Source organism: Carassius carassius, chromosome 16 (genome assembly GCF_963082965.1).
Source record: "Carassius carassius chromosome 16, fCarCar2.1, whole genome shotgun sequence".
NCBI lineage: Eukaryota > Metazoa > Chordata > Actinopteri > Cypriniformes > Cyprinidae > Carassius > Carassius carassius.
The window spans coordinates 4,741,785-4,763,312 of NC_081770.1; the positions used below are offsets into that span (position 1 = coordinate 4,741,785).

General features: G+C 40.5%; 1 protein-coding gene and 1 long non-coding RNA gene across 2 annotated transcripts in view; one reads left to right on the top strand and one right to left on the bottom strand.

Annotated features, from left to right (window-relative positions):
• Positions 1-3,452: 3,452 nt before the first annotated feature.
• On the top strand, positions 3,453-6,142 carry LOC132159049 (uncharacterized). The gene is made up of 3 exons (XR_009437744.1): positions 3,453-3,574; positions 3,657-3,886; positions 3,958-6,142. It is a non-coding gene; the product is annotated as an uncharacterized LOC132159049 (long non-coding RNA).
• A 2,788-nt stretch (positions 6,143-8,930) lies between these two features.
• LOC132159484 (uncharacterized) overlaps positions 8,931-21,528 on the bottom strand; it is a 280,693-nt gene continuing 268,095 nt past the window's right edge. The window contains exons 5-6 of the mRNA XM_059569007.1: positions 9,835-10,131; positions 8,931-9,626 (exon numbers count right to left, since the gene is read on the bottom strand). Of these exons, the coding sequence (XP_059424990.1) occupies positions 9,304-9,626; positions 9,835-10,131 (620 nt within the window). The 3' untranslated portion in view covers positions 8,931-9,303. The remainder of the gene's footprint in view (positions 9,627-9,834; positions 10,132-21,528) is intronic.

Below are 21,528 nucleotides of genomic sequence, written 5' to 3' on the forward strand. Positions count from 1 at the left end.
ACACCTAGTGGAAACCCAGGGAACACAACCCAGACACTGTGACAGTATCCCCCTTCTACGGAGCGGCTCCCAGACGCTCCAAGACAGACACAAAACAGAGACCAGGAGGGAGGCGGACAGGTGGAGGCTCTGGGGGAGGGACGGAGGGCCAGAAAAGAAAAACATGGGGAACACGCACCAGAATGTAAACACAACACAGAAAGACCAGGAGGGAGGAGGACCGGAGGAGGTTCAGGGGGAGGGACGGAGGGCCAGACTAACAGAAAGGAACAGGGACAGACATTAACACAAAAACAAAAGGAAAAAACAACATGAAGCCCCCCAGGGCGGAGCAGAAGACCACCACACCCATGTGGTCAAGGCCAGAGTCCTCCAGGGCGGAGCGGAAGACCACCACAACCGTGTAGTCAGGGCAAGCGCCCCCCAGGGCGGAGCAGAAGACCACCACGTCCATGTGGTCAGAGTGGAAGCCCCCCAGGGCGGAGCAGAGGACCACCACGTCCGTGTGGTCAGAGCGGAAGCCCCCCAGGGCGGAGCAGAGGACCACCACATCCTCGTGGTCGACGCCAGAGTCCCCCAGGGCGGAGCGGAAGACTACCACAACCGTGTAGTCAGGGCAAGCGCCCCCCAGGGCGGAGCAGAAGACCACCATGTCCGTGTGGTCAGAGCGGAAGCCCCCCAGGGCGGAGCAGATGACCACCACGCCCCTGTGGTCGATGCCGGAGTCCAACAGGGCGGAGCAGAAGGCCACCCAGTGACTTGACCTGACTCTGTAAGGTCCACGATGACTAGCCTTGTCTCTGGAAAGTCCATGGTACCTAGCCCTGGCTCTGGAAGGTCATCGGTGATTGGCCCTGACTCTGGATGGTCATCGGTGACTAGTCCTGACTCTGGAGGGTCATCGGTGACTAGCCCTGACTCTGGAGGGTCATCGGTGACTAGCCCTGAATCTGGAGGGTCCACAAGTACCTGACTAGCCTCTGGAAGGTCAACCGGAACCTCACTCAACTCTGAAAATTCAACAGTCACCTGACTCGACTCTGGAAGGTCAACAGGAACTTGACTCGACTCTGGAGGGTCAACAGGAACACGACTTGATTCAAGAGGAACCACTGGAACATGACTCGATTCTGGATGATCAACAGGAGCTAGCCCTAACTCTAGAGGGTCAACAGGAACTAGCCCTGACTCTAGACCGGTCTCGGGCACCGCATCGGGAACGGGCACCGCCTCGGTATCGGGCACCACCTCGGTATCGGGCACCACCTCGGTATCGGGCACCGCCTCGGCCTCCGGAACAGCATCGGGCACCGCCTCGGCATCGGGCACCGCCTCGGCCTCCGGAACAGCATCGGCCTCCGGAACAGCATCGGGCACCGCCTCTGCATCGGGCACCGCCTCGGCATCGGGCACCGCATCGGCAACGGGCACCGCATCGGCAACGGGCACCGCATCGGCCTCCGGAACGGCATCGGGCACCGCATCGGGCACCGCCTTGGCATCGGGCACCGCCTCGGCCTCCGGAACAGCATCGGGCACCGCCTCGGCATCGGGCACCGCCTCGGCCTCCGGAACAGCATCGGGCACCGCCTCGGCATCGGGCACCGCCTCGGCCTCCGGAACCGCATCGGGCACCACCTCGGCATCGGGCACCGCCTCGGCCTCCGGAACCGCATCGGCATCGGGCACCGCCTCGGCCTCCGGAACCGCATCGGCATCGGGCACCGCCTCAGCCTCCAGAACAGCATCGGGCACCGCCTCGGGAACGTCCTCTGGGCTTTGAGGAATGGTTGACGCCGGTCTCCTCCTCCTCCGCCCTCTATGATGGCGAGTCAATGACACCTTTTCTGGAGACTCAGGCGTTGCTGTGGCGCTGGGCTGGCAGCCATCTTGTGCTGTGGCGCTGGGCTGGCGGCCATCTTGTGCTGTGGCTCTGGGCTGGCGGCCATCTTGTGCTGTGGCTCTGGGCTGGCGGCCGTCTTGTGCTGTGGCTCTGGGCTGGCGGCCGTCTTGTGCTGTGGCTCTGGGCTGGCGGCCGTCTTGTGCTGTGGCTCTGGCTCAGCAGCCATGATGTTAACAGTCTTGGGAATCTCTAGGATCTTGGACAGCGTAGCGAAATAATCCAAGAATGAGTCAGCGGCCTTCTTGGGCGTTGTCGCTGAGCTGGCGGCCATTTTGCACCGTGGCACTGGACTCGCGCAATCATGGGCAATGGCGCCACCGTGGCTGACGTGCGCTTCCTCTCCCCTCTCCGTCCGCCATGGTGAGACGGTGGCTCTGATCCATCCAACACGAGCCCCGGGTCGAAGGGAGGCCATGGTTGAGAGCGGTGCTGAATCTCCTCTCGACCACTCCCTCCTCGGCGACCTCCCCTGGTCCCCCGGAAAACCACCAGGCGAGTTCCCTCAAATCCGTTCCTCTCCCACTCTGTGGCTGGGGAGGAGACATAAGCAGACATACCGCTGGATCTCAAGGTGACGGAGTCCTTCTGTCACGTTGGGTGTTACAGATAACACAGGAGAGGGAACCAATTTGCAGGTAAGTCATTTATTAAAGGGTAATCCGAAGGGGTAACAGTCCAGGCAGGGTCAAACCAGAATATCCAAATCCAAAACATAAACAAAACATGAACACAAGGCAAGGGCACGACTAGATGACGGACATGAATTAACATCACATTAAACAAGGACTCCGTGACTAAGACTCAGACAGACCAGGTATAAATACACAAAAGGATAATGGGGAAACAGGAGACAGGTGGGGAACAATCAATAAACTAAACAAGGAGGAAGGTGACCAAATAAGGAGACAGGAAGTGATAATATGATAAACACCGTGGGAACTGAGGACACCTAGTGGAAACCCAGGGAACACAACCCAGACACTGTGACAGTTCCAGCAAGTAACCGACTAGAATGATGTGGGGTGGGTTAGTACACGGATGAGTTGGAGAGAGGCTCTAGCTAGCCTCTGTTTTGTTTGATAATAATACAAAAATCAACAATTGGTTACGCCAACCGAGATTGATTAAAGCACCTTTTAATCTAATGAAGGAATGACATTTGTTGATATAATCATATAATTTTTAAAATTCAAGGTTACAGAAGCAGCAAGCTCTGTTGGCATGGAGCCCATAGGCTTCAAAAGAGGCATAAAAGACATTGACGTTATGACTACGGACAGATCCCTATCTATAAGAAAGATCATGAGGGTTGATTATCCACAAATTCATCATGAGTTTGACATCTGGCACGTAGTGAAGGGTATACATCTTTCCATACTAATTCATACGTAATTTTTTTAATAACGTTTTTATTTCTTAACTACTGTTGTACATAAAAGCCGCTTTGCAAAAACTACAGTTTGACAAAAATATAAACACTGTTTGTATGTACTAGGTTTACCCCACAATCTCATAATGTATAATAAATAACTGTCATAATGTTTTGCAGGTTTATTCAAGAAATTACTATCAGTTTCTAAAAAGAAAGAAAATGTAGACCTTCAGCCATGGATTAAAAGCATATGCAACCATTTGTGGTATGCATGTGGATCCTGCAACGGTGACCCAGAGGTTTGTTATCTAATATTTATTTTATACATCTGATGTAGACAAACCCTTATCAAAAATTTCATTGTAAAAATGTTTTAAACAGGTTTTGACAGAAAAGTGGAAATCTCTGCTCCATCACTGCGGTGAACACAGGTGGGAAGAAAATGGACGTCAACAAACGTGTGCCCACGATGACCTCACCCATGACCAGCAAAGGAGGAAACGATGGCTACGAAAAGAGTCCACAGCCTTCCACACACTATCAACACTGGTTTTACATCCCAATCTGTTGAAGGACATGAGGCAAATGGCCCTCTTCAAGCACACAGGCAAGTTAATACTAAAACAAATGGTTTAAAATTCACATGGATAGGGAAAACCTAATTTTTTTTTTTCTCAGGTAGTCTTGAAGTTTACCATTCTGTTCTTCTGAAATACTGCAGAAAGAACCTGCATTTTCACTACTCCTCGATGACAGCTCGTTCATAACTTGCTGTCATGGATCACAATGAAAATGTAAACCGTCAACAGGCCACAACCAGCTCAGGCAAGTAATCAACTTTCCAAAAGTGGGGTGCTGACAATGCAAAATGCACAATTGAATTATACATACACACTGACAGAGAGCAAAATAGACAAGGTAATTTAGTTAGGGCAAAAAACAATGCATTACAACTGTATATATTTCACTTTTACAGGTGTTCCGCGATACAACATTGTTTTCCCCAAGCAAAATAAAAATTGGTTGGCAAGGAAAATTTATGAACCAACAACACAAAACTTCAGGGATGAACTTCTACAAAGGGTACAGGAACGGCGCAGTGACCCTACTGTACTTTTCAAGGACCCTTCCTCTCAAGTTTCTTTGCCTGATATACCTTGCAATATTTCAACAAAACCCAAACCGGACAAGGAGGCTGCTATTGCAAAACATGTGTCAAGGTTTTCCAAGTAAAAGACTGTCAACAGAATACTGTAAAACATTTTTTGGCCTTTTCTTATTTTGTTTGATTTTTCTTTTGGTGAAATGCTATCTCATGATGCATATTTACATAATTATTATTATTATTTTTTTGGTTAGAAAAATTTGTATATAGTGTTTGAAACTGTTGATAATAAAAAATTGTGCATATCTATTGCAGTGATAAAGAAAGCTCTCTGACTAAAATTCTCTTTAACATCTAAACTAAAACTGTTTGGTAAACCTTAAACCTAAATTACAAACACAAGACAATATATTTGTATTAACATTTTTATTTAACAAGTATATCAGCAATACACAAAAATGTTAACTGTAAATATTCAAAAAAATAAAATAAATAAAAATAAATTAGTGTATTGACTTGCTTTAAATTTCTTTACATTAGCATAAAAGCTTCTTCGGCATCCTTGAAACCAACATATACTCCCGAGAATGAGGGATATCTTTCCCATATGGCTCGCACTACACAAGATGGAAGAACTTTTCTGTTGTGTCTTCCAAGTTTTTGACCTTTCAATATCCATTTTGAGAACCACGCGGTATGCCACCAGTCTGTACTGACTGTAAACAGAAAAAAAAGAATTAGAAAGTGTTTACACACATGAGGATAGATGATAAAAAAAACACATTGTAAAAAGCTAGGCTGCACGTGTAATTATTCTACAGTCAAAACAAACCTACTTACTCCATAGATAAAGTGCTATCCGGTCCTTCTGGCCTCGGACGTCTCTTCCAGTTCACTTTAGGCAAATTAAAAAACACTTCTAAAACACTTCGACTTAGCAGGGGCGGAAAACCGGGATCCTCGGTTATACAGCAAAATACACTTGTCCCATTGTCTGCGTTATCCTAACTTTCAAGCTGTGGCATTATAATGTCCCAATCGATGCAGCACATACTCTCCTGTTCAGTTGGCATCGCCTGGCACTGATTACATTTACACCACCAGCTCTCCAATGCTCTCTGTCTTTCGGAAGCTTGAGACTGTGGTTGTGTTGCAGCGGCAGCCTCTTCCATCTCTTGCATTTCAGTGTCTGTGTATTCAGGTTCGAATAAGTAAGGTTGGTTAAAAAAATTCAAGTCTTCATCTACGTCAAAATCTGCCGATATATTTACAAATAATGGTTTTAACTACCACACGCGCATTCACCTGCTTGTAAACAAAGTTTAGCGCTTCCGTCTATGCCAGCACTTCATCTTGAACCCTAGGTGGCGGTAATACTCCTAAGGAGTGAGCAGCCAGTAACAAGTAGTAGTAGAAGAAGACCATCGTCAGTTCAGTTCTCGCGCATGCGTCATGGAGCTCTCGTGAACTAACGTCATAGGCCTACAAGAGAGAAAATGAATAGTTGAATAAAGTCGTTCTTTTGTTTGTTCTTTTGTTTTTTTTTTGTTTTTTTTTAAGTATTATCGTCGCTTGAGAAACGTATAGTTGAGCCACTGTAGTGGCATGGACTATTTAAACATTTTCTTCACTGACTTTCTGGACGGACAAGTTTGGGCCCCCTTAAAGCCAATGGAGGAGTATTCCAGCGCTCATATTTAATCACAAAAATATAAATTGGTAATCCGAAGACGAACTAAAGACTTACATGGTTGGATCAACATGAGGGTGAGTAATTACCGACAGAATTTTCATTTTTGGGTGAACTATCCCTTTAAAAAGCAGAATCACCAAACGACAAAATCACAATTTGTGTGTCACCATTATAGTGGTCAGTGATTGCTTTAGTTGGGATCTTGGCTTGTGACTTTTTACTTGTAAAATGTGTTTGGCAAGCCAAGAGCAAAAGTCATCAGGTGGTGATGATTATGTTTTAATGTAAGCGTTGTTTGAACTGAATTGCTGAACTCATTTAAACTCTTTTCTCCAAGTAAAACTTCCATTATTGATTGTAACAGCTTCGATTCCACAATGAAAGAGTCTGTATTCTCTATACATTCTGTTTTGTAGGCATTTTTTGCAAGTGATTCTGATCTTTACTTTTTTTTTTTTATTAAAATTTTTGATTTTAGGCACACAAAGATAACAAGAATCAGCATATGAATCTCAACAACGGTGACAAACAGCATTTTCAGATAAACCGATCTACTCTGGACATCCCAAAACTAGATACTAAAAATTCACATAAAAACAGCAAAAATGAAATATAGTTAGAATAAAAAGTTAAAAAGACAGTTCAGATCATAATTTATTCATGCCGCAATGCATGATGGGAGCCATGGATGAGTTTTTATTGGCTACAACATGCTTTTTTGCTGGTCACCGTTGTTTTGATGCTCACGCTGATTCTTGATTTAGTGTCTAAACTAAAGATTTTTTTTTTTTTTATCTATCGGGAACTAACTTTTAAAAACATGTCATATTATGCCAAAAATGCTGGATTGCTTACTTTTTTTTCACTTAATTTATGTATACAGTAAAGAAACCTGAATTCAGGCATTCAGGTCACTCCATGACAATCAGCTCAAACCACAATCAATAGCACACATGATTGCCTTTGCTCTGGTCTGTATGTTATAATTCAGTTACCACAACCCCACAAAGTCTAAAGTAAATAACTGAAGGGTCAAGATCACAACTAAAGCAAACACTTACCACTATAATGGTGACACAAAAATTGTGATTTTCTCGGTTGGGGATTCTGCTTTTTAACATCAGGTGTCTTCAATAATGGTCAATCATAACTCAATTAACTTCTTAATTATCTCATTAACTTCAACTCTGCTTCAGTGTTACTTTTAACACTGCTTCAGTGTTTATATGAGTCCACACTCAGAGTGTTAAATTAACACTGGGGATTTTGCTGTGTAAGGCACATGAATATATAAAAAATAATAATAATGAAGCTACACGGATAAATTATTAATACTAAACACTATAGTATTCCTTTAAAATCATAAGAGTTTAACATTTTTATTTAATGGTGAGTTTAATGCATGCTGCATGTATACAGTACTTAAGCATTTTGATGATCAGATAAAAACTTGAACTTGAGTTGAAAACAGGTGTGAATACAGCCTCAGTTTTGTTGTTTGAACCGAGTGACAGACGCAGGTACACAAGCAACTTCAATCTCTCTCTCTCAAAATATCCATGTTTAAGGGGGAATAAAGTTAGTTTGCATCACTGGATATAGCTGTCGGTCATTTAACATTTACATTATAAAACAGTTGACCAATATTAAATGATTTGCAGCTACATCTTTCCTTGCTCTCTTTTAACGTAAACTTTCAAAAATGTAATAATACAGGTATTTATAGCTCCTAACAGGCAGTGACTATAAGAAATTATTACCTCAAAATGTACGTCGTAATGCAGTTTTCTTTATTGCTCAAGTGCCAGTGAATATCCCTCTGCGTGCCACTGTTGGTAACGTGCAGTAGGTTGCAGACCCCTGATCAAACAGCTTCTTTCATACGTCACACTTTGAGCTCCAGTAGGCCTCAGCTTCCTGTAGATCAATTACATCATTTTCAACAGAAAGAGACTGAACCATAACGTGTTAAAAGTGTTTTAAGCAATGTTTTCCTTTTGTCATGAGATCCTGAGAGTGTCTTCAGCTCATTTATTATAATATTTTGAGATTATAGCCTTTATTGGTCTTGCAAATGGCCCGGACTGAGAGCACTTGGAGAAGTTGTCAGGCCAAAAAAAAAAATGTTATGTGTGGTTAGTGAAAAACTAAAAATGTTAAATTACTTGAATAAGGCAATAAAACACATTTCAAGAATATGATATTTATTAACAGACTGAACAGGAACAAACTTTTATTTTAACATCAGCTCACAAACCCAATCGACATTCCTTCGGGGGGCGCAGTAGCTCTCTTGTTTAACCCTTTTGTAATAGTTTTACCTCGCGGGGACGACATGCTTGGAAAAAATAATTCAATTTACATTTTATTCTCGAAACAATTCAACTTTATTATCGAAACATTTCGACTTTATTCACAAAATATTTTGACTCATTCTCATAATATTTCGACTTTATTCTTGTAGTATTACGACTTTAATCCCGTAATCTTAGATTAAAAAATAAATAAATAACGTATTAAAAAGCCGTCATACTCTACATTTACTCCTCTTTTAGAAAGTCGTGGAAATGCTATCATGGATTTTTTTCTTTTCTTTTGCTGTTTGAATGTACAGTAGCTATATTATTCAGTACAATCATACAATTTGTAATGTTTTAGCTGTATATGTGATTTGCTTCAGAAAGTCTTGCAGAGTTACAAAAATAACAATTTAATAGTAATAAAAAAGTAAAAATGACGTTTCATAGGTATAAGCTTAATAATAATGTAAAAATTAATATGTACTGCTTACCTTAGTATTCCTCCAGGAGGTGCTCGACATAATAAATGTAATAAAACATGGAGACACTCTTGAACCTCAGAGCGAGAACACTTTATTGATAAAGGCAAGCAAATACAGATGACAAATGGACAGAAAAGTGAGATCTGTGTCTAATCTGACAGATATATAGACAAAGCCTTCAATCTGAATGTGTACAATAATAACAATGCAAGAGAGGAATATTTGAAATAAAATATGAAAAATTACTGAATGCGAGCATCTTTGGTAATCTTCAGTATTGACCATGACAAATACTTGCATTTCATACTTGATCATATCTGAGCATTTGAAAATTAACCACATCAATATCAGAGGATAAATATAAAGAATAAAAGAAATAACATCATCCTTTATGTTTCTGATGTGTGAATATGTGCTTGCTCTTGTTCAGCTCTTTTGAATCTGCTCTCTACTCTCCATAGACAGAAACACTGAGAGCTTTTAATAACTGAATTATCGGTCTTCTCTCTATCATGAGTAAATAACGTCCAGCATGTTGAGTTGTGATGTTTGTGATGGTCAGAGATCCAGTTTGATCGTCCAGCTTCAGTCTGTCTCTGAATCTCCCATCAAGAACATCATCGTACACAGTGATATTGTCGTCCCATTGGTTGGTTCTAGCTATTAAAGCAATTTCATTCATATACAACCACAAAAACTTTTCATCCGTTGTTATTTCAGTACGACCAGAGTTGAGAGTGAGTGTATCTCCCTCCTTCACTGATGTTTCATCTGGATCAAACAGAAAAGGGGTTGTCACAAAGTAATGCAATTTAAATCCTTCATGTTTGTTTTCTTTAGTAATTAGTTTTAAATGTAATCTCCAAAAGAATAATAATATAAAACAACAGAACAGACAGAAAAAAGCAAAACGGTGTGTGGAATAATATAATATCTGGTGATGAAAAAATAAAACTGGTGGAACAAATATTTAACTCACCATAGACAGCGAGAAGGAAACTCTTTATCTCATTACTGAGATCTAGTTGATAAACTCCAGTATGTTCAGTTGTGATGTTTGTGATGGTCAGAGATCCAGTTTGATTGTTCAGCTTCAGTCTGTTTCTGAATCTCCCATCAAGAACATCATCATATACAGTCATGTTGCCGACCCGTTTATTGATTTCAGCTATTAAAGTGTTTTCACTTCTAAACCTCCACTGAATCTCGTCGTCCATTATTTCAGTAAGACCAGAGTTTATAGTGATTGAATCTCCCTCCTTCATTAATATTTCATCTGCATTATCAAAAACACACAGAGAACAAACAGAAACAGGTTTCATCACAGATTCAGAGTCTTATCTGATGGTCTACTGAAGTAAAACTTTTGAAGTGTAAATTTGAAATGAATTATATAAAAGAACAGAAATGGTGTTTGGATTAATAACTGACTGATTTTTATACTGACGCCAATTTCACATGACTATAAAACACATAATGTTATTAATTTAGATATTTGATTATTCTAGTATTCCCTTACTCTTTGATTGTTTGTTTATTCAGGTGCACAGATGATGCGCCATAAATTTAACTCACCAATGATATTAAGAAAGAAACTCTTCCTCACACTCTTGCTCTTCAGTTCATAAGGTCCTGTATGTTCACGTCTGCTGTCTGTGATGGTCAGAGATCCAGTCTGATTGTCCAGCTTCAGTCTGTTTCTGAATCTCCCATCAAGAACATCTTCATATACAGTCATGATGTTGGTCCGTTTAATGATTTCAGCTATTAAAGTATTTTCATATCCAAACCTCCACTGAATCTCATCATCATCCTTTATTTCAGTAAGACCAGAGTTCAGAGTGACTGAATCTCCCGGTTTCATTAACTTCATTTCCTGACCGAATACATCTGCAGAACACAGTGTACAGTAGGTACAGTAGTGGCCAAAAGTCATGTCATGTCTACTAAAATGACTTTTTCAAACTTTATTAAGATTACTTAAAACTGGTTACAGATTTTGTACGCAAATTCAGTGTTTTTTCTTGGAGTCAATCATTTTTATTAATGATAATACAATGAAACATGCCAAATTTTGCGGACATAGATTTTGGCTAAGCTGTCATAGAAAGAAAGAGAGACAAGAGAGAACCAACAAAATATTATTAACTGATTATGCTTTAGTTTTTTTCATTTCCTCATATTTAAAAATATAACATATTTCCTCATATGTTGATGGTTCATTCCAGCTTGCTGTCAGGGTTGCACTACTGAGTGGAGTGTGGAGCAGGGAACGGAGGGAGACGAAGAGTACATCAATCCAGAGAAGTTTGTTTATAACAAGGAAAACTCACAGAGCACATTTATACATGAACAATACAAGACGCCAAACTGAACACAGGGGAAACTATTTATACAGGACAGGGTGATGGGAAGACTAGACACACTTGGGATCAATGGAAACACAGGAAACACCTGGGATTAAATCATTCAGACAGACAGAACAGACAGAAACTGAGTCACAAAGCAAAACATAGACAAAACATGACAAGAGTCTGACACTTGCAGAGATGAAAAACAAACAAACAAACAAACAAATAAACAAACAGACCAATCTCCTCCAGATAACACTTTTAGCCACTAGTGTAAATGAAGATGCTTTTACTTTAATCTTTAATGTCACACTAAAATGCTGGTAATGCTGTTGGGTATTTGAGCTTCATATTTAATTTATTACTAAGTTCACACCTGAATTGATTTTACAGTAAAAAAAATAAAAAAATAATAGTAAATTATCTACTCTAACCACTAGTTTATTACATTATATCAGAACAGAAACAAGCGAAGGCATAAAAACACATTTCAAACTCACCATCCAGAAGCCAGAAACACAAACAGAACAAAACTAATTTGATTGCCATTTTCCTCATCAGTTCACTGAAAAGCTGACAATATTATCCTTTAGAATGTCTTAAATATGAGTGAACTGTGATATTTACCTGGTTGTGTGCGAATCCTCCCCTAACCTTCATCTCAGTTTACTTTCAGATGTCCATCCTCTTTTACATCACAGAAAATAAACAAAGTTTTGCTGATCTTGTGTTTTCAAACTCAAAGGGAACAGGCAAAGTTCAGACGATCAGCAAACAGCTTGTCTGAAGCAATTTAGGTCAAAGTCTGAATCAAAACCAGTGTAAAATGAGCAAAAACAAAACAAAATAGGGAGTCAGGCGGGTCCCCGTCTATAGCTGCCCAGCAAACAATACATTTTCCATAACAAAATTATAATATGTGTATATACTGTGTATATTTATGTATCTATAAATACACACACATGAATGTTTATATTTAAGAAAAATGTTATGTTTTTGTATATTAAATATATTTATATATAATATAAATAAATGTTTGTATTTATATATACACAGTGTACACATATGTTTACAAAACTTTTAATTTGGATGCGATTAATGGGGAGCACAATACAGAGTACACACACACACACACACATTTATTATCTGTATATAAGTGAAAATATTTACATGTATATACATATTTATATATCTTATATAAAAATATTTAATATATAAACATAACATGTTTTTATTAAATATATACATGCATATGTTCGTATTTTATAAATTTACATTTAGCAGACACTTTTATCCGAAGTGACTTACAAATGAGGATAATGGAAACAATCAAAATCAACAAAAGAGCAGTGATATACAAGTGCTATAACAAGTCTTAGTATTAGAATCCATTTGCAGAAGTTTATTAGGGAAAGATCTTATCAACAGCGTCGTTAAACCAGTTAGAGAGTCAGTACCGTAATGGCAGTCCGATCTTTCAACATGCACAAGGGGAGTCCAAAAGGCAGAGACGAGTAGGCAGGCGAAAAGGTCAAACACAAACATCAGTCCAGTCAGGCAGTAAATCCAATGGGGCAATTCAAGAAGCAAGAACGTGAAAACAGGCAGAATCATACACAAACAGGCAGTCAGAATAATCAATGGGAAACCGCTTGGTAAGGCAGGTAAACTGGCAATACTTCGCAAAATGGGAACACCCTGACTCTGTTAAATAGTGTCAAACAGGAAGTTACTGTAGAAGAAGAGGGAGCAGTGAACAGTCAGTACTCAGGCGAGGGTTCCCTCTGCTGGTGTGGCGTTACACTTGTATACATTGTAATATATTAAATTAAAAAGAAAATACATTGATAAAATACAAAAAGAATGGATAAGCCAGTGTTAATTAAAAAAACAACATCAAGAAAACAAGCAGTTAGTAAATGAATAGAATGCAAGTCTAAAAGGGGCATTTTTTAAAAAGAATATAATTAGAATAGAGAGTGCTAGAGTTAGAGGGTCAAATAAGGATGGAAGAGATGTGTTTTTAGCCGATTCTTGAAGATGGCTTAGGACTCAGCTGCTCGGATTGAGTTGGGCAGGTCAATCCACCAGGAGGGAACCAGTGGCGAAGTTAGGGATGGGCCCGGGTGGTCAATGGCCCACCCATTTTCAGCTGTGGCCGACCTAGTGAAAAGCTGGTAATTTTCCAGATTAATGTTTTTTATCAAAATTTAATAAATTGTAAATGTATAGTTCCACTATTATGTATAGTTTCACTATAACTTCATGTATATATGTATATATGCACATTAAAAGATATTAATCATGAGCTTTCAGTGTCAATTACAGGCAGTTTATTAATTTTCCCTCTTCCTATAGGAGCTTACCATACAAAATAATGATTGGCCAGTTTCTGTTGATCCCACCCACAGCTATGTTAATGCCGTGAGGCAAATTGTTTGAAAATAGTGTTAAATTTGAAAGTTGTATTTGAAAATAGTAAAAACAAACCTCATTCAGTATTTAAAGCAAAATTAAATATTGGATTTCCCAAATGAAATGTAAGTCTTAGCACTGAATCCGGACCGCTGTCCTAACATTTTATCCTACCCATCCTTTTTCTCATGCTAAAAAACATGTAATGTACCTGCATTACTGTAAGGGTAGGTTTAGGGTTGGTGTAGGTGTAGAATTTAATAAAAACACAATCTAATTGGTAGGAAAAAAAGATATTGTTGGTGTAGAATTTAATAAAAACACAATCTAATTGGTAGAAAAAAAATATATATTGTTGGTAGGGGTGGGACGATACAGGTACCTCACGATACTTGCATGTCTCAGATTTCCACCAACCCAATGGCTCATCTGACAGTGGTAGAGGTGAGGATTCTTGATATTGCTGAACCTCCTTTTTAGCCTTGGAGTTAGGTGATGATGGGGTCAGGTAAGATCTGGCATGCTGGAATGTTTGTCCAAGGAGGTTTGCAAGTGCGGATCTCCTTTTTTTTGGTGTGTGTGGTGGTCGGTCCTCATCACTGGTGTCATCAGCAGGACCACTCTCTTCAGTGCTTCCTCCCTCCTCTACATTACCATCAGACTGCATTCCCACATCTGCATTCCCCTATAAGACAAAAAAGCATTTGGCACATCTTCATTGTTATTTTTGTTATTAATGAAATAACATATTCATCACAAAAAGAAATCATCAGCCCCTAATCATTATAAAATTTAACACATCTTTGCACATGGTTAGATGTGTGGATGACATTTTTCTACCAGCAGTGCAAGAGTTGAAAGTTTAAAAGGTACAAATACAATGAGAATTTCAATGACCTAAGTAACTGCTGTTCAGTTTTTACAAGTTGTAATTACCATCACACTGTAAAACCCGACAAGTTAACTTAACTCAAACCGTTTGAGTAAACAGATTGCCTTGATTTAAACCATGTAAGTTTTAAAACTTTGCATTCAAGTAATTAAGTGATTAACTGAGTGCTGATTGTGAATTAGTGATGAACAGCTGCTGTTAACAAACAGAATCACTGAAGAAAAGAGAAACACAAAAACTACTACAACTGACTTCAGACACAGCCTTAGATGAAATCAACTGAAATAAAATACATGAAATCTCTCAAGATCTGATTAAACAACCCCACAAACAGCATCACCAGATCCACTTATTAATAACCAGACTGACTTTATTTCTGTCAGACGTCTACAGAAGATCTTATTGAGAATGAGCTAAGGTTTAGATGTTGATTTATTGTTTCATTTGAAGTAACCATGTTAGAGATCAGTGCTTGCTTTAGTTGTGCTCTTGACCCTTGTCTTCGGTCTTTGTGTTTTCAAAGACCGAAGAAATGTGTTTTCAAAGACCGAAGAAATGCCATCAGGTGTTAACCTGTACCTAGGTGTAGGATGTTGTACTTTATATTGGCGATGGTAATCATCAATTATTGAACTGTACGGAGTCTAATCTCTGATGAAATAGGTATTGTGTAATTTGATTCATTATAGTAAAAGTTATTTTAAGAGCCAGTGGTTCTGTGATAATCAGTTAATCTGAATGACTTTTCAAATAGTGTGGTCTTCTACGGTGTCAAACAGTCACACAAAGACATCAATAATCAGAATATGAACCTCAACAATGGTGACCATAAAAAAATGCTGGAATGCAGCATTAGGTTAACATTTCAATAAACGATCGTGTACTACAATTACGAGCCATTCTATAAAGTGACTTTTCAGCACTTGACAAATGGACAGCGACTCCTACGTAGCACTCCTAAAGCACAGCTACGTGAGATTGCTTTATGTGCATTTTTTGGAAATGGATGTCAAACAATAACGAACAATCGTAAAATGACTAGTTGAAAATGCTCTTAAGTGCTAAGATCAATCATTATCGGGAAACCCAGCCCTTCATATTTTCAGCTGCGCTCATTTCTACAGTCCTCGATATCTACTCTCTTTTGAACACAAACTGAAACAATTGATTATGAGATCATCTGCGAAGCCCCATCGTCTAAGCTAAAGCTTTACATAGGGTAAACTTTAGTTAATGTTTGGCAATGCCTGTACTAACATTAACAATGAAAAATACATTTGGTACAGTATTAATTAATTAATCTTTGTTGACATTAGTTAATAAAATTTCAACTTTTTGTTAGCTCAGGTATGGTTAACAGATAAAACTTTTAATTTCAATAATTTATCAGTAAATGTATATATATATATGAAAGTACTCTTATTGTTGCAGCCAGTCGGTGACGCGCTCAAACATAATTCCTCGAGTCCGTTTCATTCCATTGAAGTTTTTTATTGCATGTCATGTGAATAATTGTACCTGAATTTCCAGTGGTTTTATTGTCCTACCGTACAGCAAGGAGGGTGATGGAGCTTTCAGTGAATAATCCAAAGTTGGTTGCGCGATAAATGAGCGGTCAAAGAAAATATACGGCTGCACCTTGCTAGCCACGACAAATCACTTTCAAAAAAACCTGAGCTCCGTTTTAGATTGAACCCATAAAACAGGTGCTGCAGTCACCTGTTTGCTGGTGGGCGGGTTCAGTAACGCACGCCTCCATGTTTCACTCATAGAAAAGCAAAACCAAAGCAATATTAAAGCAAGAAAATCTGAATATAAACAAATGTAACATAACCACACCAAACTATTGTTAACAAAACAGATTATTATCATAATTCGACTCAAACCATGATAAAGAAAGCAAGTATGGCTCCAACATACCGGCCCCTAATTGTTCTCTGAAAAAACAGTACAATTACAAACATACTATAGGAGACAGATAATATTTACAGAAATGTAAATCCAGTTTAACAACACACTCCTTTTTTTGTTAAATTTATTTTATTTTTTTAGTAGAGGCAACGCATCAATTCATAAAAAATCAGTTCATCAAAAATCAGTGTAAACGTCAAGTGAAAGAGCAAGAGAAAAGAGAGGGACAGAGAGATAGAAAAAGAGATAGAAAGAAGGCTCGTCAATCTCAGTCAGTGGCTTCCAGAAGTAAGGCAAGCTTTGAGATCGGCCCTATCAAGGTGCTGGTCTTGGTTTGCACCTCTACTTGTCTCACAAACCCCCTTCTATCTGGTAAAGTTCGGGTTACGCGGCCCATGAGCCACGAGTTCCTTGGAGCAGAGTCATCCACTATCAATATAATGTCTCCAACAGCAAGATTTCTCTGTTTTGTTGTCCACTTCTGTCTCTCTTGTAACTCTGGCAAATATTCTTTTGTCCACCTCTTCCAGAAAAGATTTGCCATGTACTGCACTTGGCGCCATCTCCTCTTGCCATTGCATTCATTTGAGCTGAATACAGCAGGTGGTAGGGAAGGCTTTCCTCTGAGAAGTAAGAGGTGGTTTGGTGTGAGAGGCTCCAAGTCTAGAGGGTCGTCAGAAGCTTTGCAAATGGGTCTGTCATTGATTATGGCTTCAACTTCACATAGTAAAGTAGCCAATCCTTCCTCATCCAGAGCCTGTTCTTGCAACAGGGCTCTAAGAATGCGTCTGGCAGTTCTTATTGGTCTTTCCCAAATTCCACCATGATGGGATCCAGTGTGTGGGTTGAAAGTCCAGGATATGCCCCTTTTGAGCAATGCGGCATGGATCTTTGAATTGTCCAGATCTTGAATGGACTTTCGCAAGTCTCGTTCTGCTCTTACGAGGTTCTTCCCATTGTCTGATCTGATGGTCTTGACCATACCTCGTCTGGCAATAAATCGCCGTATAGCATTAATGCACGAGTCAGCGTTCAATGTATGGGCGACTTCCAAGTGTACAGCTCTGATGTTTAAGCATGTAAAGATCACACCATACCGTTTCAATGTAGTCCGTCCTCTTTTGATTTCAAAAGTTCCAAAGTAGTCGATGCCTACATTGGTAAATGGTGGTTCGTCCGGTGATAGTCTTTCTTGAGGCAAGTCCGACATGTACTGTTTAACTCTGACACAGCTTTCTCTTCTGCAGTGGACGCATTTGCTGATCACATTCCTAACTGCAGAGTTGGCCTTTGGTATCCAATACTTCTGTCTTAAATGTGAAAGTGTAAGGTTTCGACCACTGTGTCCGACAGTTTCATGAGCATGCCTAATAATGAGTGTCGTCACATGATGGTGTCTTGGCAGAATGGCTGGATGCTTGGCTTCAGATGGCATTGCGGACCTTACCAACCTTCCACTGACTCTTATTACACCGTCTTGAAGAGTAGGGGTAAGCTTTTGTATGTGACTGTTCTTTTTCACAGTCATTCCTTTTGTCAGACATTCCAGTTCAAGTTTGTACTCCATAGATTGACAGAATTGCACTATATTTTTTTCAGCATCCTGCAATGTTTCCACACACAGTAAACCTTTACTGCATCCTTTCACTTCAAGTGGCTCTTTACTTTCCTTTTTCTTTTTGCAAACCCTTTTCAGTTCTTCCTTTATCATCAACATCCAAGCAACAGCTTTGCGTAGAAGATGCCAGTCTGAGTAGTGAGTGATGAATTTTGTGATTGTTTTTGCAGATTCGTCCAAGGTGGAAATACTGATAGTGAACACTTTCACATCTGGATCGTGTTGTGTCAATGTGATCTCTGGGAACTGTGGCCACTCTGCCTCCGGTTGCTGCAAGAATGCAGGGCCTTGTATCCACTTAGATTGTAAGAATTGTGTTGCAGACAAGCCTCTTGATGCACTATCAGCAGGGTTTATAGTGCCTTTGACATACCTCCACTGTGTTACTTCCGATGCTGCGCGGTTGATGGCAACTCTGTTGGCAACGAAAGTACGAAATCTTGATGTTTCATTTCGTATGTATTTGAGTACAGAGGTACTGTCTGTCCAGAAAACAGAAGGCTCCAAAGGGAGTTCAAGCTCTTCTTGCAGCACTTTGTCCATTCGTATTGCCATTGCAGCGGCTGTGAGCTCAAGCCTTGGGATGGTAATATGTTTCAATGGCACCACTCTGGCCTTGCCCATGATAAAGGCATAACAAATCTCATGCTCATGATTTACAAGCCGTAGGTAAGATACAGTGCCAAAACCACTTTCACTTGCGTCTGCGAAATGATGAAGCTGTCCAGATATGAGGCCTCCAAACTGCTCAGGTGTAAAGCATCTTCTGACTTGGACATTCTCTAATAGAGACAGGTTGGATACCCATGTCAGCCACCTTTTATCCAGATGTTCAGGAATTTGGTCGTCCCATTCTAGCTTCAAGCCACACAGTTCTTACAATACCTATTTGCAACGAGGATGACAGGTGCCAAAATACCTAGAGGATCATATATAGAGCTTATCATAGACAACAAGCCCCTTCTTGTCAATGGAACGTCTTTGAGTTGGATTTTGAAGACAAACGAGTCAGACTGCACACACCATTGAACTCCAAGAGCTCTTTCAATAGGCAGTGCATCCTTGTCCAAGTCCAAGTCTTTCAGCTCCTGAGTTAAGCTTTGCTCTGGAAGAAGGGATGCAAGCAATGTTCGGCTATTACTAACCCATTTGTTCAGCGTGAAACCACCTGAGGCACACAGTTGGGTGAGCTGTCCTGCAAATTGTACTGCCTCTTGCTTGGTATTCACAGACTTTAAGCAGTCATCCACGTAAAAATTCCTGAGCACAGTGTGTGTAACATCTGGGTCAAATTTGCCAATATTGTCTCTGGCACATTGCTGCAATGCAAAAGTCGCACAGCTTGGAGAAGATGTAGCCCCAAAGATGTGCACAACCATTTTGTATTCTTCAAGAGCCATGTCCAAGTCCCCATCAGGCCACCACAAGAATCTCAAAAGATCCGAGTCTTCCTCGGATACATGCACCTGATGAAACATGGCTTCAACATCGGTAATGAAGGCAACAGGATTTTGGCGAAATCTAGTGAGGACCCCAATGAGATTGTTGGTGAGATCCGGGCCTTGTAGAAGTCACACCTTGGTAGGTAGCTCCACAATCAAATACTACCCTCAGTTTAAGTTTTTTAGGGTGGTACACCCCGTGGTGAGGAATATACCACTTTCGTCCTTCATTTGTCCTCTTTTGCTCCTCCTCTGATGGTATTTGGACTGCAAAGCCTTTTCTCAGAGTTTCAGCCATGAATGTTTTGTAGTCCTCATAGAATTTGTTGTTTCTCAACATCTTCCTCTTCAGACTTATAGCTCTTTACTCAGCAAGGCAGCGGTTATTGGGAAATGCCATATCTGCATCCTTCAAGGGCAGTCCAATGCTGTAATGTCCTTCATGCAATTTCACAGAGTTAGAGACCAACTGCATGAACATTTTATCCTCTTGAGACATCTCCAAATGCTCCACCTGCTGGCGCTCTGGGAAATCTACTTTCATTTGTTGCTGCAGCCATTCCTCAATTTTCACTACAGCAATTCTGTTTGCAGTAATATCCTTCCATGTGCTTTTCATGAGTGGTCCATTAACTGTCCATCCCAGAGTTGTTTTTATTGCATAGGGACCATTTCCCTGGCTGTTAATTATCCGCCATGGTTCCAATGCCTTAGGAACATTGTTTCCGATGAGTAAACCAATTTCTGCCTTTATCTGTGGAATGTTCACATCATGGAGATATTCCATAGACTGTATAAAAACATGGACGTAGTGTCCGTGACGTCACCCGTAGACTCCTGAAGAGAGTTTTTGAAGCCTAAAGTGTGTAGAGCGGGCCGTCGCCATCTTGGCAGCGCGTCACCGCGCGACTCTCCCGGACAATCAAACATGGGCAAAAAGGCGGGAGCTAGTTGCTGTAGCCACACCCACTTAGCGCGCCAGCAGTGTCAGCAGCGGCAATCCACATGTCACTCAAGTGGCTACGCCCTTAATTATGCAGAACTTTAAGTCTTAATATAATTTAAACGGATGAGTTATAAAAAAATTCACCCCCCTCACAGTTGTCATGAAGGGCAAAATTAGCTATTTAGACCAAAATCATTTTTTGAACCAGGCTGTAAACATGTTTTTTCCTGCTGTAAAGTTGGGCATTTCAACATGGGGAGTCTATGGGACTGACTCTCTTTTGCAGCCAGCCTCAAGTGGCCAGTCGATGAATTGCAGTTTTTTAGGCACTTCCTTATTGGCCTCACGAGAGAGAGCGGGAGGTTGGCGCTCGAGATATTCCCATTGAGCAATATCTTCCTGATTGGAGATATTTTCAGCCTTTACAGGAATGTCAGGGTGCGAATATATCTCTGGCAAGTCAAAGAAGTCATCATTGTCCAGTCCACTGATTTCCATGTCTGCCACCACAGATGTATGAACCACTTTTTCCTTGTTCATTGTTCTTAGCAAGATTCTTGTCCTTTTTCCAGTTGTCTGCAGTTGCCTCAAAAGGGATTCTGTGCAAAAGCTTGCAGAGCTCCCAGGGTCCATAAAGGCATGTGTGCAAATTACTTTGTCACTTTTCTTTAGTTTGACTTTAACCGGCACTATAGCAAGCTTGCATGCCGTGTCTCCGGCCCCACATGTCTGCTTGACTTGTGTAGGTCTGAACATTGGCTATAGCCCCGTCATTCCTCTGCACACTGGTCTTACTGATGTGCAAGATAGTAGGATGCTTAAGAAAGCATACATGACAGGTAAGCCTACTTTGGCAATGTTTGCTCATGTGACCTACATCAAAACATACTCCCTTTTTCCGAAGGAATTCCAATTTCTGTTCATGATTTTTGCTTTTCAGCTGTTTGCAAGAGCTTAGATGATGATCTGCATGGCAAAACAAACACTCTTTCACCATTTTCTTTTGTGTTACAGGACTGCTGCTACTCACCGGCTCCGCACCGGTTGCAAACCCAGTAAATCCATGTCTGGGCCTTCTTTCTCTGAGCATTGTTGTCT